Source organism: Oncorhynchus clarkii, chromosome 16 (genome assembly GCF_045791955.1).
Source record: "Oncorhynchus clarkii lewisi isolate Uvic-CL-2024 chromosome 16, UVic_Ocla_1.0, whole genome shotgun sequence".
NCBI lineage: Eukaryota > Metazoa > Chordata > Actinopteri > Salmoniformes > Salmonidae > Oncorhynchus > Oncorhynchus clarkii.
The window spans coordinates 54,398,640-54,411,102 of record NC_092162.1 but is presented as its reverse complement, the minus strand read 5'-3'; the positions used below and the strand labels follow the sequence as shown (position 1 = coordinate 54,411,102).

Here is a 12,463-nt window from a genome sequence, read left to right as displayed (position 1 = left end):
CCGGATGTAGCCTATCAGCAGCATCAGAACGTCATTTACGTAGGCCTATTCCGCTTTATGGAATCAACTGCTTGATTCAACTATATATAAATGAAACATTTCATATGCAACCAAGACTTAAGTAAATTATGTTGCTTTTTCAATTGTGAACGTTTTGTCGTTTGGATTGTTTCTTCTCTCTGCTAGGAAGGCATTCTTCCCGGAATGTAAAGCTAACCACATTCACAATGGGAAAGAATTACATTTATTGATCAAAAGCGGAGTTTGGGCTCGTGGTCCTTTCTACTGATGCAACACGTATAATTTTGCAAATAAGAGGGTGGTTACTTGCTAGACAATTCAGTAGATTTAAGCTGCCAAAATCAAATAAGGAGGCACATTTTCTGTAAATAGTTTAATATTAAATAAAAAAAAGACTCCCATATAAAAAGAAAGCTACAGTCAACAATTTAATATTCTTTTAACATAAGTATTGAAAGCAAGGGTAGAATGAGAAAATACTTAATTACAATTCCCCGAAAATTCACAATTCATTGTCTCTAACAATATCAAATAAAACACATTAACTGTACATATTTACAAATCTCCATGTGTAGAAATTGCATAATCTGCTTCTTTTCATTTAAATAAGATATGCCAGCATTACTGGGCTGTAATAGTGTATAGCACAGCGATCCGAAGGACAATGAGAGAAAGTACAACTACATCCCACCCAAAAATACATTGAGTTAAAAACCCACACATAGCTCACACTTTTTCATCAGCCATTCCCCTGTGAAAGGACCTAATTGAAATGTGAATCGTTTACTAAAACACACCACAGATAACATACAAAGGGGTGTATCACAAAGCATGACCACTTTATAGAGCAGGTTCTATAAGAAAGCTTATCTTGAATGTGGGTTGTTGCAAGTGTCGAGTCTTGCCAATTTCACATCTATCTTTATGAATTGGAAAATGTGACTTCAGATTATTTAGGCAGTACACTTAGCTGGCTAACTCATCTGCTTGGTGATACACAACCCCCCCAGGTAATCTGATTCTAGATCTGTGGTCAGGGGCAACTTCTACCTTGAGCATCTTGAACACCCAAATGTGCACAATCCACAGGCACACAGACATCATCCAATCTCAAACAGAGCGCAAATGTAGGTCATTCAAGTAGATACTCTTATCCTGACTCACAGTAAACACACTGAGAAACAGTGCAGTTTTTTGTAGACATAATTCTAACACATCATAACGGATCTCCATCAATCACAATGTCAAGCAACCACACAGACTTAAGAGAGGACCTAAGTGAAAGCATCCACATAACTATTTTTCATTTTTTCATCTAGATCACTCCCATTCAAAAGGTAAGAGGTTGGCATGACAATATATTAGTGCAGTGTAAAAACAGAGTGGGGGAGCTTGGACAATATAAAGCAGTGATAGGGGCGGGGTTGGGGTGAACCTGCTCCAGTCACTGTCTCTGGGACCTGGCTCCCCGCCGCCTCCTGCCCCGGACCGACCTCTCAGGCTTCAGCAGCACCACCTACAACACAGACACACATCACATCATCATTAGCAGTCTGGACGGCAGACACTAAGGGACAAACTGATATAATAGGTCCAATGAAGTTAAGGGTTGTGGGGTGGTCTAGTGTTTTACCCTGGGTTTAGGTTCCTCTAGGGCTGGAGAATCCAGTTCTCTGAAGTCCTCTAGCACATTCTGTAGCCTGATTTGGTTTTTTTAAACACACAATAATATCAGTATATTTACACTGGTATTACATTTCCTTGTTCTTTGGAAAAGTGGCAGTGTTATAAGTGCCATCGAGAAGATGGGCAGAATAGTAAATCGGTGCTCATCGTTATCAAAGATTCAAGTACAGAATCAAAATGAGCTCACGTTTGTTTCCTTTTCCTGCCTCTTCTGGCTCCCCCCATTTGTGCAGTTTGGTTCTGAAAGGGAGAAGGGACACTAATCAATAAGGCACAAATTACATCAATCTTTCACTGCTTGTAATGCAATATTGTGTCTAAATGGCATTTTTAGCCATGCAGTGGTAAAATAAAATGACCTCCTTTGGGCTAGATTTAGGGATACTTTTTGACTGTGTTTAAATCAGGACAATAAACTAAAGGAAACAGCAGCCAGACTCACCCTGCCCTGCTCCGTGTGCTGTAGACCCCCAGTCTCCTCATTGGGGCAGCTGCTCCCGTCTCTGGGACTCTGGTACCCTCCTGCCTGGGGTCTGTCCCCCTGCCGATCTGACACAGCCTGGCTGTACTTGGCTTCTTCCAGGTAGATGGGAAGCAGAGGAGGGTTAGTGTGACACTCTGGGAACTCCAACTTGTTCTGCGGGGGCGTGTTGGAGCCATCGTTGCTGGGTTTAGGGGTGCCCTGAGCCGGGGAGTGGGCTGCCTCCATATTGAGCCGGGACAGGTCCGGGTTCCTCAGGGTGCAGGCCTGCCGAGGGCTCAGGGAGAGGGGGGCACTGACCTGAGGGAGGAGAGCGGAGGGGGAACGGCGCTCCCCAGGGTAGGAGGGCGGTAAGGCACCGAAGGCATCCGCCCCAGACTGAACTGCTTCCTGCTCTTTAGCACTGACCTGGAGGAAGGAGGTGTAGATAGTGTCCATGAAGGAAGCGTAGGGGTCCAGGACGCTCACCACGGAGCCCTCTCCACGCTGGGACACGGGGGCCAGGGCGGGACAGGGGCTGGGCGCAGTCTCTGGGGTAAGCCGATTGGCTGGAATATCCTCCTGAAGGGAGGAGCTGTCTGTTTCCTGTAAGGAGATTGGCTTTTCTCCCTCTGAGGGTGGTGCCATGTTGAGCTGAAGAAGGAAGATAGAGATATTTCAAAATTCACAGGACAAGGCTTGTGTCAGGAGTGGAAAACAATGGCCGGTGTGGTCCAGTGGTTACAGCCGTTGATCCCGGCACACATGTATGCCAGAGTCGGCATGGGTTCGAAACCGTCACACTGGCATTTTACTCCCCCTCCTTCCCTTGGCCTTTCAAACACTTTACTACCATCTCTTCAATAAATCAAAAAAATGTACAAAAGGAGTGGGACTGCGCCACTCCTAAAAAAAATAAGTGGAACAGAACAAGTACCTGGATGTTGTTGAGGAGGTTGATGGCCCCATCAGGGCCCTGGAGCAGAGGCATGCCCAAGGCAGAGGCCTGTACGGGGGGCAGGAAGAGAGGGCCTGCACCTAGCCCCAGAAGACTGTGGAGGCTGGTCAGAGTAGACAGGTCTCCTACAAATACACATGGTTCATCATTAAAACAGTTTGTGAATGGGATAAGGTGACATTCTAAGCAATATGTGGGTAATGTACAAGATATAGCTTTGTTGTAGCTGTTCCCCAAGTTTGTAAATAATTCACTATTCATAAAGTGAAATGTAATAGAAAAGACTAACTATGATTTCGCATTTGTAATTGACAACAAAACCTTGATATTTATAGCAGTGTAAATGAATGTTGCTGTGACTAACCTAGAACCCCTGGGTTGAGGAGAGTAGGCAGTAACTGGTGGAGGACAGGGTTGTCCTTTCCCTGGACAGACAGGGGGATTAGAGTTTCCATCCCCCCATCATGGCCTGAAGCTGAGACCTGGATGGAGACAGGATCAAAACATCAAACTGACATCTCTAATAGAGATACAGTGTTAACTATTTGACAAGGGAAAACTACAGGGTAGAGGACCAGGCTAAGGGAGAGAACCTACCTGAGGTGGGGGTTGTTGGGGTTGCTGTGTTAGGGGGAGATGAGGGGCAGGCGGGAGGCCAGTAGAGCCCAGGGCAGCAGTTAGCAGATCAGGGCTGAGGGAAAGGAAGGCCGGGGGAGGCAGGGGGGTGGAGAGCAGGAGCGACTGCAGGGCCTGGAGGGGCCCATCGGCGGGGGGAAGCAGGCCCTGGAGGGCCTCAAGGAGCCCAGGGCCGGGGAGGGATGACGGGTCCAGGAGTCCAGACCCTTTATCCAGAGACAAACCGTCCAACAGGGCTGGGATGTGCTGCCGGAAGGGGAGGTCCAGGCTCAGCTGGCCAAGCCCAGACAGGGGCAACATGGCAGTCTGCTGCTGGCCTAGTAGCAGGGAGGCCATGAGGAGAGCCTGGATGCCCAGTTTCTCCCCCATCCCCAGATCACACTCCTGGCCTGGGGTAGGGGCAGCAGAAGGGGGTAGCAGTGGGTTCAACAGACCCAGGAGATTCAGAGGCAGCTCTCCCTGACCTCCCATTAGACAGGGGAATAAGCTAAATGGAAAGTTGTGGTTCAGATGGGCAGTCTGGTGTTGTTTCTGCTGTTGCTCATGCTGTAACAGTAGTTGTTGTTCTGATGGTTGTAGTAGTTGTTGATCGGGCAGTTGATGGTGTTGCTGAGGTGTGTTGGAGATGGGGAGGTGACCCTGCTGACCGCCAATCCACAGGCCCAGGGGCAGAGAGCCCAGGATGGTGGGGTCCAGGAGGGAGGGCAGGCCGGCAGTGGCAGATAGAAGCTGGAGAAGCTGCTCCTGACTCATGAAGGGGAAGGCTTCAGCCAGGGGTAAGGAGCAAGTGGAGTCCCCCAGGGTCTGGGGGCTGCAGCCTCCCGGGGGTTTGGTCACTGTGGAGCCCTGAAGATCAACACTCTGAGGCTCTTGCACCCCTAGAGAGGATTGGAGAGAACCAGGATTAACGGCATTAGGAAGGTTATTTTTCAAAACAGACAGTACTCAACAAATCTTAACACGTCTAATGAAAAATGTGTGTATTTTCCTAGGCCTCAGGTAGCCTAGCGGTTAGAGCGTTGGGCCAGTAACTGAAAGGTCGCTGGTTTGAATACCTGAGACAACAATGTAAAAAATCTGTTCATGTGCCCTTGAGAAAGGTACTTAACCCTAATTTTCTCCAGTGGAGCCGTACTACTATGGCTGACCCTGTAAAACAACACATTTCACTGCACCTATCCGGTCGGTGTAAGTGACATTACAAAATTTTAAAGGTTCATCCTCACCTGTAGTGTTGTTGCCGGTGGTTCTGTCCAGGCCCCCCTCCCCAAGCGGTGTGGTGGAAGAGGCTGCCAGCAGTGCCAGCATGTGGTTACTGAGATCCAGGGGTCTGGGGGAGGTGGTGCTGCTGTAGCTGGTGACGCTGCTGCTATGGTTGGAGGTGGAGGTGCTGTTGAGACCAGGGCCTAGTGTTGACATGCTCTCCATCTCCATTGATTCACTGACTTCAGGAAAGGCCTGGCCAATGGGTGACTGGATGGTGGTGACATCCATAGGTTGGTTTTGGGCCTGCCACAGCTTATTAGGAGTGTGTGGGGTGGGCGAGGGGCTACTGCAATATTGTGCTGACTGAGCGTTGGACATGGAAGGAGACCGTCTCTGTTTGGGACTAGTCCTCGTATGTGGTCGAGACGGAGACTGTGCATTACCTCGCCTGGACTTTGACTGAGAGGGAGAGAGGGGCTGTGATGGGCCTTGTGTGGTACTGTGATTAGTGGGGGACTGCACGGGGAATGGTCTGATGTTTAAATGGGAGGGCGAGGGAGACTGCCTGGGGCTCTGCCTCATGCCTCCTGTGCAGTGTCCAGAGCCGGGCTGGGCTCCAGTGGCTTGAGCGTTCTGCACACTGAGCAGGTGAAGCAGAGCAGAGAGAGGCTGGGTGGGGGGATCCGGTTGACCTGCCATGATTGTTGTGAAATCCAGGGCGCCGTCAGGCTGCTTCTGGGGCCCTGCGAGTGTGCCAGAGTGCCGGACTGAGAGCCTTAGGGCCTGGAGGTGGTTCTCTAACATGGCGGGGTAGGGCGAGGCTGAGGTAGAGGAGGGTTGAGAGTGCGAGGAGAGGTTGAGCACGTCGCCGGGGGTTCTGGGACTGGTCATCTGGGACTCCTTCAGCATGCTGAGCACTGTGGGCGAACGCCGCTGCCGCTTCCTGTGGGATGTCCGGTCCGTACGGGAGAGGTGAAGGGGACTGGAGGCTAAGGGCTGGGAGAGGGAAAGCAGGGGGGAGGCTGCAGACAGGGGCCTAGCGATTGAGGGAAGGCTATTGTGTAAAGTGCTGTTTGTTACCTTCAATTGCTTAGACTCCCTCGAGACTTCCAAAGAGAGGGCTGAGTTGAGGATGCTGCGCGAATTGGAGCTCTGGTTGTGAGTCATCTGGCTGGCCAGCTGGGCCTTGGCTGCTGCCGAGAGGAGACTACTGGCAGGAAAAGAAGCTGGGTGGGGTTGCTTCTGGTGGTTCAAGAACTTTCCAAGAGGCAAACCAGAAGGACCAGCACTGATCTCCATGCCTGAAGCAGAAGCAGGTGCCTTTGTGGGCCTCCCAACCTTTTCAAGAGCTAGAGAGAGGATATGAGGATTGTTTTGGTTGCTCAGTGAGTTTGGGTGAAGGATGTGATTATTAGTGCTACTGTTGCCAGAGTTCTTAAACTGCTCTAAGATGTCCTCAAGCTTGTATTTTGAGAAATGGAGGATAGGGGACCCCCCTGGTATAGGAGAGTGTGAGGAGGAAGAGGATATCCTTCTGGGGGGGTAGCCACCAAGCACCACCCCTCCCACCCCCTGCTCAGAGTGAGCAGAAGAGGCGGAGGGGTGGCGTGAGCGCTGGCGGGGAGAGGGGCAGTTCATACTCACAGAGGGAGAGGGGGAACATGAGGGGGACAGGGGAGACCCAACGATGATACCATGTTGATGACTCTGCCCTCCCCTCCCCAGTGTCCCAGGGGAGGAGGGAAGAGGGGGAGAGAGGGGCCCCATATGAGGAGATCTGAGGGCTTCTGGAGTCTGTGGTGCCCTCTGACTCTGACTGAGATTCTGAGGCGTTGGTGTGCGTGGGGACCTCTGAGGTGCCCCATAGCTGGAGAATGGAGAGGTGTTGGGGGGGAGATTGAGAGGAGGTGGCAGTCTCCTCAAAATATCAGGTGTGTGATAAGAGTTAGTGCTATTGTGTGAGAGGGGTGAGGAGCCATTGTAAGAATACACAAGTTGGGGAGAATTTTTAGGACTGCCACAAGAGTTGGGGTGGAGGTTATTGTTGGGCCTGGACTGGACTAGATGGTGTTTGGAGGTGTAAGTGCCACGTTCTTTTTCTTCCCTGTCCACTCTCATCCTCTTAGGATCTCTGTTCTCCATAATGCCACTGGTGACCTCTGCAACAACAACAAAAATATACATTAGAGCTTGCACAATAATTGTATAATAGTGTAACCGACAATTATGGGCAATAACCATGAACTCACATTTTCCTTCATAATTCTTAATACATTAGTAGGGGGTGAGATTCAACTTCCTTTTCAAGTAGATATAGTTTACCCAGTAGCAGTTTTGAATAATTTTTACATGAAGTGGATAAAGTTGGTAGCCTAATCATTTTACGAGAAAAAAGGCATGGTCAGAGTAGAAGCTTTGTTTCCAAAAGTTCCAAGTGGTCATAACCATTTGTTTTGAGACGGGTGTCACCAAAGCTGTGTTGTATCATAGGTATGTCGTAGCTCATTTTCAAAGCTGTGTTGTATCATAGGTATGTCGTAGCTCATTTTCAAAGCTGTGTTGTATCATAGGTATGTCGTAGCTCATTTTCAAAGCTGTGTTGTATCATAGGTACGTCGTAGCTCATTTTCAAAGCTGTGTTGTATCATAGGTATGTCGTAGCTCATTTTCAAAGCTGCGTTGTATCATAGGTATGTCGTAGCTCATTTTCAAAGCTGTGTTGTATCATAGGTATGTCGTAGCTCATTTTCAAAGCTGTGTTGTATCATAGGTACGTCGTAGCTCATTTTCAAAGCTGCGTTGTATCATAGGTATGTCGTAGCTCATTTTCAAAGCTGTGTTGTATCATAGGTACGTCGTAGCTCATTTTCAAAGCTGCGTTGTATCATAGGTATGTCGTAGCTCATTTTCAAAGCTGTGTTGTATCATAGGTATGTCGTAGCTCATTTTCAAAGCTGCGTTGTATCATAGGTATGTCGTAGCTCATTTTCAAAGATGTCATGTATTATAATACTGCAAGCTCAAAACATTTTTCACAAAAAATGGCAATTACAACAATAACCATGGCAATTAATTGTTACTCAAAATCCCATATTGTCACAGCCCTAACCAAGATGATTAATGACATTTCTGAGCGCACTATTTGAAGAGCACAATGTAAAAATGTTTTGGTACCTGACCAGCACTTAATTTCTGTTACATTAGATCTATTCATTTTTTAGGCGCTGACACAGTGCCTTCATTAAGTACTCACACCCCTTGACATTTTCCACATTCTGTGTTACAGCCCAAATTTAAAATGTATTCAATTATGTTTTTCAAAATGTTGAAATAAGTCAAAAAGTATTCAACCCCTTTGTTATGGCAAGCCTAAATAAGTTCAGGAGTAAACCTTTGCTTAACAAGTCACATAATAAATGCATGAACTCGGGGCAATAGAGAGTTTAACAGGATTTCTGAATAACTACCTCATCTCTGTACCCCACACATACAATTATATGTACGGTCCCTCAGTCGAGTAGTGAATTTCAAATACAGATTCAACCACAAAGACCCGGGAGGATTTCTAATTACTTCCAAAGGGCACTGATTGGTAAATGGGTAAAAATACAAATAAAGCAGACATTGAATATCCCTTTGAGCATGGTGGTTATGAATTACACTTGGATGCTGTATCAATACACCCAGTCACTACAAAGATACAGGCGTCCTTCCTAACTCACTTGCCGGAGAGGAAGGAAACCGCTCAGGGATTTCACCATGAGGCCAATAGTGACTTTAACGCAGTTAGAGTTTAATGGCAGTGATAGGAGAAAACTGAGGATGGAACAACAACATTGTAGCTGCTCCACAATACTAACCTAATTGACAGAATGAAAAGGGAGCCTGTACAGAATGCAAATATTCCAGAGCATGCATCCTGTTTGCAATAAAAAAATAAACGTAAGAGAGCTAAGCATAGGTCAAATGCTAGAGGAAGACCTGGTTCAGTCTGCTTTCCAACAGACACTGGGAGACAAATTCACCTTTCAGCAGGACAATAACCTAAAACACAAAGCCAAGTATACACTGGCGTTGCTTACCAAGACAAAATTAAATGTTCCTAAGTGGCCCAGCTACAGTTTACTTAAAATCAGCTTAAAAATCTACAGCAATGATCAACAATCATCTTGACAGAGGTTGAAGAAAAAAAAGTTTTTTTGTACAAATGTTGTAGAATCCAGGTGTGCAAATCTCAGAGACTTACAGAGAAAGTGATTACAGATGCCAAACGTGATTCTAACATGTATTGACTCACGGTGTTGAATACTTATCTAATCAAGATAGTGTTTTTTTGTAATTTTTTTATTCAAATGTTAGTATTTTTCTTCCACTTTGACAGAGTATTTTGTGTAGATCGTTGACAAAAAAATGGCAATTAAGTCCATTTGAATACCATTTTGAACAACATTTGGAAAAAGTCAAGGGGTGTGAATACTTTCTGAAGGCACTATATTTATCTGTGTGACTTTCTGAAGGCACTGTATTTACCTGTGTGACGGGCAACATAGGGCAGTTGTGAAGCCTGCATACTGCGACAGAGAGCTGCCATGGCAACCACTTTCCTCCGATGGTTACAGAGCTTTGTCATGTCCTGCTCTGCCTTCCCCACCGGCTGGCTGTGCTGTTGAATTTTGACCCCTAGGCTAAAGTTAAACACCTGCAGAGACAAAGGAACATACATTCAGCAAACCCCAGTCAAAACCAGTTGTGAGACAATAAGTGAGATGTAGAGAGAGTCACCTTGTGGATGACCAGCGGACACTCGAGGCCACACTTGCATGTGCCATCGGTCAACAGATATGACTTAACCTCTTCCAGTGAGGACAGGACTGCGCCACTTGGACTGTAGGAATGGACAGGGTTGCAGGAGATGAGTGATGAAATAAAGGGAAGGGGAAATCAAATATATTTTACAATTCCCTGCTCCAGACCAGCTTTTGGGAAATGAAAACATTATAATGGCTCATATATGCTTATAACACAAGTATAAAAAGTATTTTACCCGCCTGTGTTACTGAACTTGCTTACCTGACATACACCACAAGCCCGTCCTTCGCTCTCCTCTGCCAGCCAATGGGGACTTGTATTGCCACAGTGTGAACTCCATCCTTGTCTCCACTGCCACTCTCACTGCCTCCCATCATTTTGTAAAAACTGCTTTGCAGCACCTTTGGGATAGAAGAAGCAGGAACAAATGTAGAATGAATACATGCTTTGATGAACAACTATTACAACCACTATACTGAGATTCTGACACCAATGTTTTCCCACAAAAAAGACAACCAGAGTTCCAACTCGTAGAAACCAATATAAAGTCTCTAACATAAAGCATGCCTGATGATAGCCCATTCATCAATGCTAACTACCTTTAGCACCTATTGTGGATAGTATCTTCTGGCCAGGGGAGTTTTGTTAAGCTTGTGCTAAACGTTTACACACATCACTTGCGGTACGGTTTTGAAAACACATCTTATCTTTCATATCTGTTAGGAAAAAAAAGAAGGTTAAATTACTACACACCTTTATAGGGTTGGGGTTCCCACACGGCCATATTTCCATGTTACAGCGTCTGTTTACGGAAAACAGAGTCGACCAATTGTGCTAATTAGCTATCTGCGTCTCCGAACACCTGTGTAAACGGAAGACGGGCGCCACAAACTTGTCACTGAAAAATACTGCTGGCTGCAACTGTGTTAAAACCAGTTAAAACAGTGTTCAGTAAGTGTATATTTTGCATTTGTGAAATTATTTTGATGTGATATGAAAGTAGAGGGCATTATGTTTCTAGAATCGTACCGCAACTGAGAATCCATTCACATTGAGATGGAGTATTTAGCTGTTTTGGATGCCAGGGGCATTTCGCCTCTAAAAAGAACATGTATGGTCCTTGGACTTGGAGTAACGTTAGGCTCGTTTAGCCTGTTATTGGGCTAGCCTGATGAGTGAGGAAGGATATCATGTTCGCAAGCCTACCTTGTCATCTTTGAAATGCCAAATATATTATTGGCTATGGTATCCACCGCATGAAGGCCATTGTGTCAGGGGAGAAGCACACACACTCTGCCAACCACCCCCCAACACCTTGCAGAACTCTCCAAGAACTAACGTTAAGTCTTCTGGCCCTGCTTCAGAGGTCAACTCCTCCAAAACTCTGCAGCTGACACTAAGGCCACAGTTTGACTGCAAAGAAGATTGAGATAGACCTGACGTTAGATATCCCTAAAAAAATAATACGTGAAAATTATGAACAAAAATAATCTCTCGATTCTGAAACACAGCCACATAGCATTCGAGGAAGGGGATGCATATATTAGGATAGGCCTAGTAGTGGTATTTCAATTGAGTGACGTATTATCAAATAGCTACCTAGATAGTTAGCGAGCTAAATGAGACTGGTGGTGTGTGCAGCTGGATGTTGAAATTGAAAGGGAAAACAGCATTTGTAACTTGATAATAGTTATCTAGCCCACATGCACACTATACTTTATAATATAGCCATTACAGAAACGGCACATAAAGTTAAATCACAGTCACAGCAATGATTGTCCTACATAGCTAGCTAGGCTACCTTTATCCAACTAACGTTAGTTAGCTAATGTTGCAGTCTAAAGTGTCGTAACAGCTTGACAGACACACCTTGCAAAATAGTAACATTTCAATAATGGGAACTTGGGAGAAATTTGTTTATATATTGTCATGCATGCTAGCTAGCTCTTAGCAATTGTGCGAAATGTATTCTACCATTCTGTTCTCAAACAAGGTCGCGAAGTTTTTGGAGTCTTCTCCAGTAAGCTCGCGGGAGAACCCCGGACAGAGTTAGCTAGCTGGCTTACTAACGCTAAATTGTTTTGGATGTTAACATTATCTAGACAGACAATGTGGTGATCAACCCTCCAGTGCAAATGATTTGCGCCATCAATCAACTATCCGTCTGTCTAGCTGCATCTGCCCGTCTCGTTAAAAACAAAGGACAATAATGCTTCATTTTACTGCGCCTATGATCTCGGGGCTAGGCTAACGTTAGATGGCTAGCTAGCGTTGACAGAAATTTACTTGATTCTGGAGTGTCCCAAGACCCAAGGATGTCTGATCGTGTCGCCAAATTATTCAGTCGTTATCTCCAGACACTGTTCGATCAAGCTGGTGTATGTTTAGCAAAAATAGAGCTCATCCGATGCACCTTTTAATCTCTATTTCACAGTTATTATTTTTTCTTGCAGATTCCGTGCAAAAAAAATAATGGAGTTTTCTATGGAGCATGCGCACTGGGGCGGCGAGGGACTATTGTACCCACAATGCAACCGGACCTTTGTAGTGGTAGCCGACGCGACCCCCCAAATGAAGAATAAACTGGCCATGGTTCTCTGTTCTTCTACCGGGCTAGGGAAAAATAGGCTTTTGTAGAATGTCATGTTTTCTTCCATGGATTAGCTATCTCTACTACCATCAGTCTT

At 46.0% G+C, this 12,463-nt stretch overlaps 1 protein-coding gene across 7 annotated transcripts; it reads right to left on the bottom strand.

The window, feature by feature from the left end:
* Positions 1-379: 379 nt before the first annotated feature.
* On the bottom strand, positions 380-12,276 carry LOC139368747 (methyl-CpG-binding domain protein 6-like). 7 transcript variants are annotated; one of them, XM_071108053.1, is made up of 15 exons: positions 12,063-12,276; positions 10,983-11,189; positions 10,530-10,638; positions 10,038-10,177; positions 9,750-9,852; positions 9,498-9,666; positions 6,048-7,126; positions 4,988-5,963; positions 3,723-4,639; positions 3,490-3,607; positions 3,105-3,250; positions 2,150-2,821; positions 1,895-1,947; positions 1,655-1,721; positions 380-1,537 (listed from the first exon to the last, which is right to left on the bottom strand). In XM_071108053.1, the coding sequence occupies exons 3-15, from the start codon at positions 10,566-10,568 to the stop codon at positions 1,466-1,468; spliced, it is 4,551 nt and encodes a 1,516-aa protein (XP_070964154.1). In that variant the 5' UTR covers positions 10,569-10,638; positions 10,983-11,189; positions 12,063-12,276; the 3' UTR covers positions 380-1,465. The 7 variants fall into 7 exon arrangements, with proteins under 7 accessions (XP_070964154.1, XP_070964155.1, XP_070964150.1 ...); XM_071108054.1 differs by having other exon boundaries at positions 2,150-2,488; positions 2,597-2,821; positions 4,988-7,126; positions 12,063-12,274; XM_071108049.1 differs by having other exon boundaries at positions 4,988-7,126.
* Between the last annotated feature and the right edge of the window lie 187 nt (positions 12,277-12,463).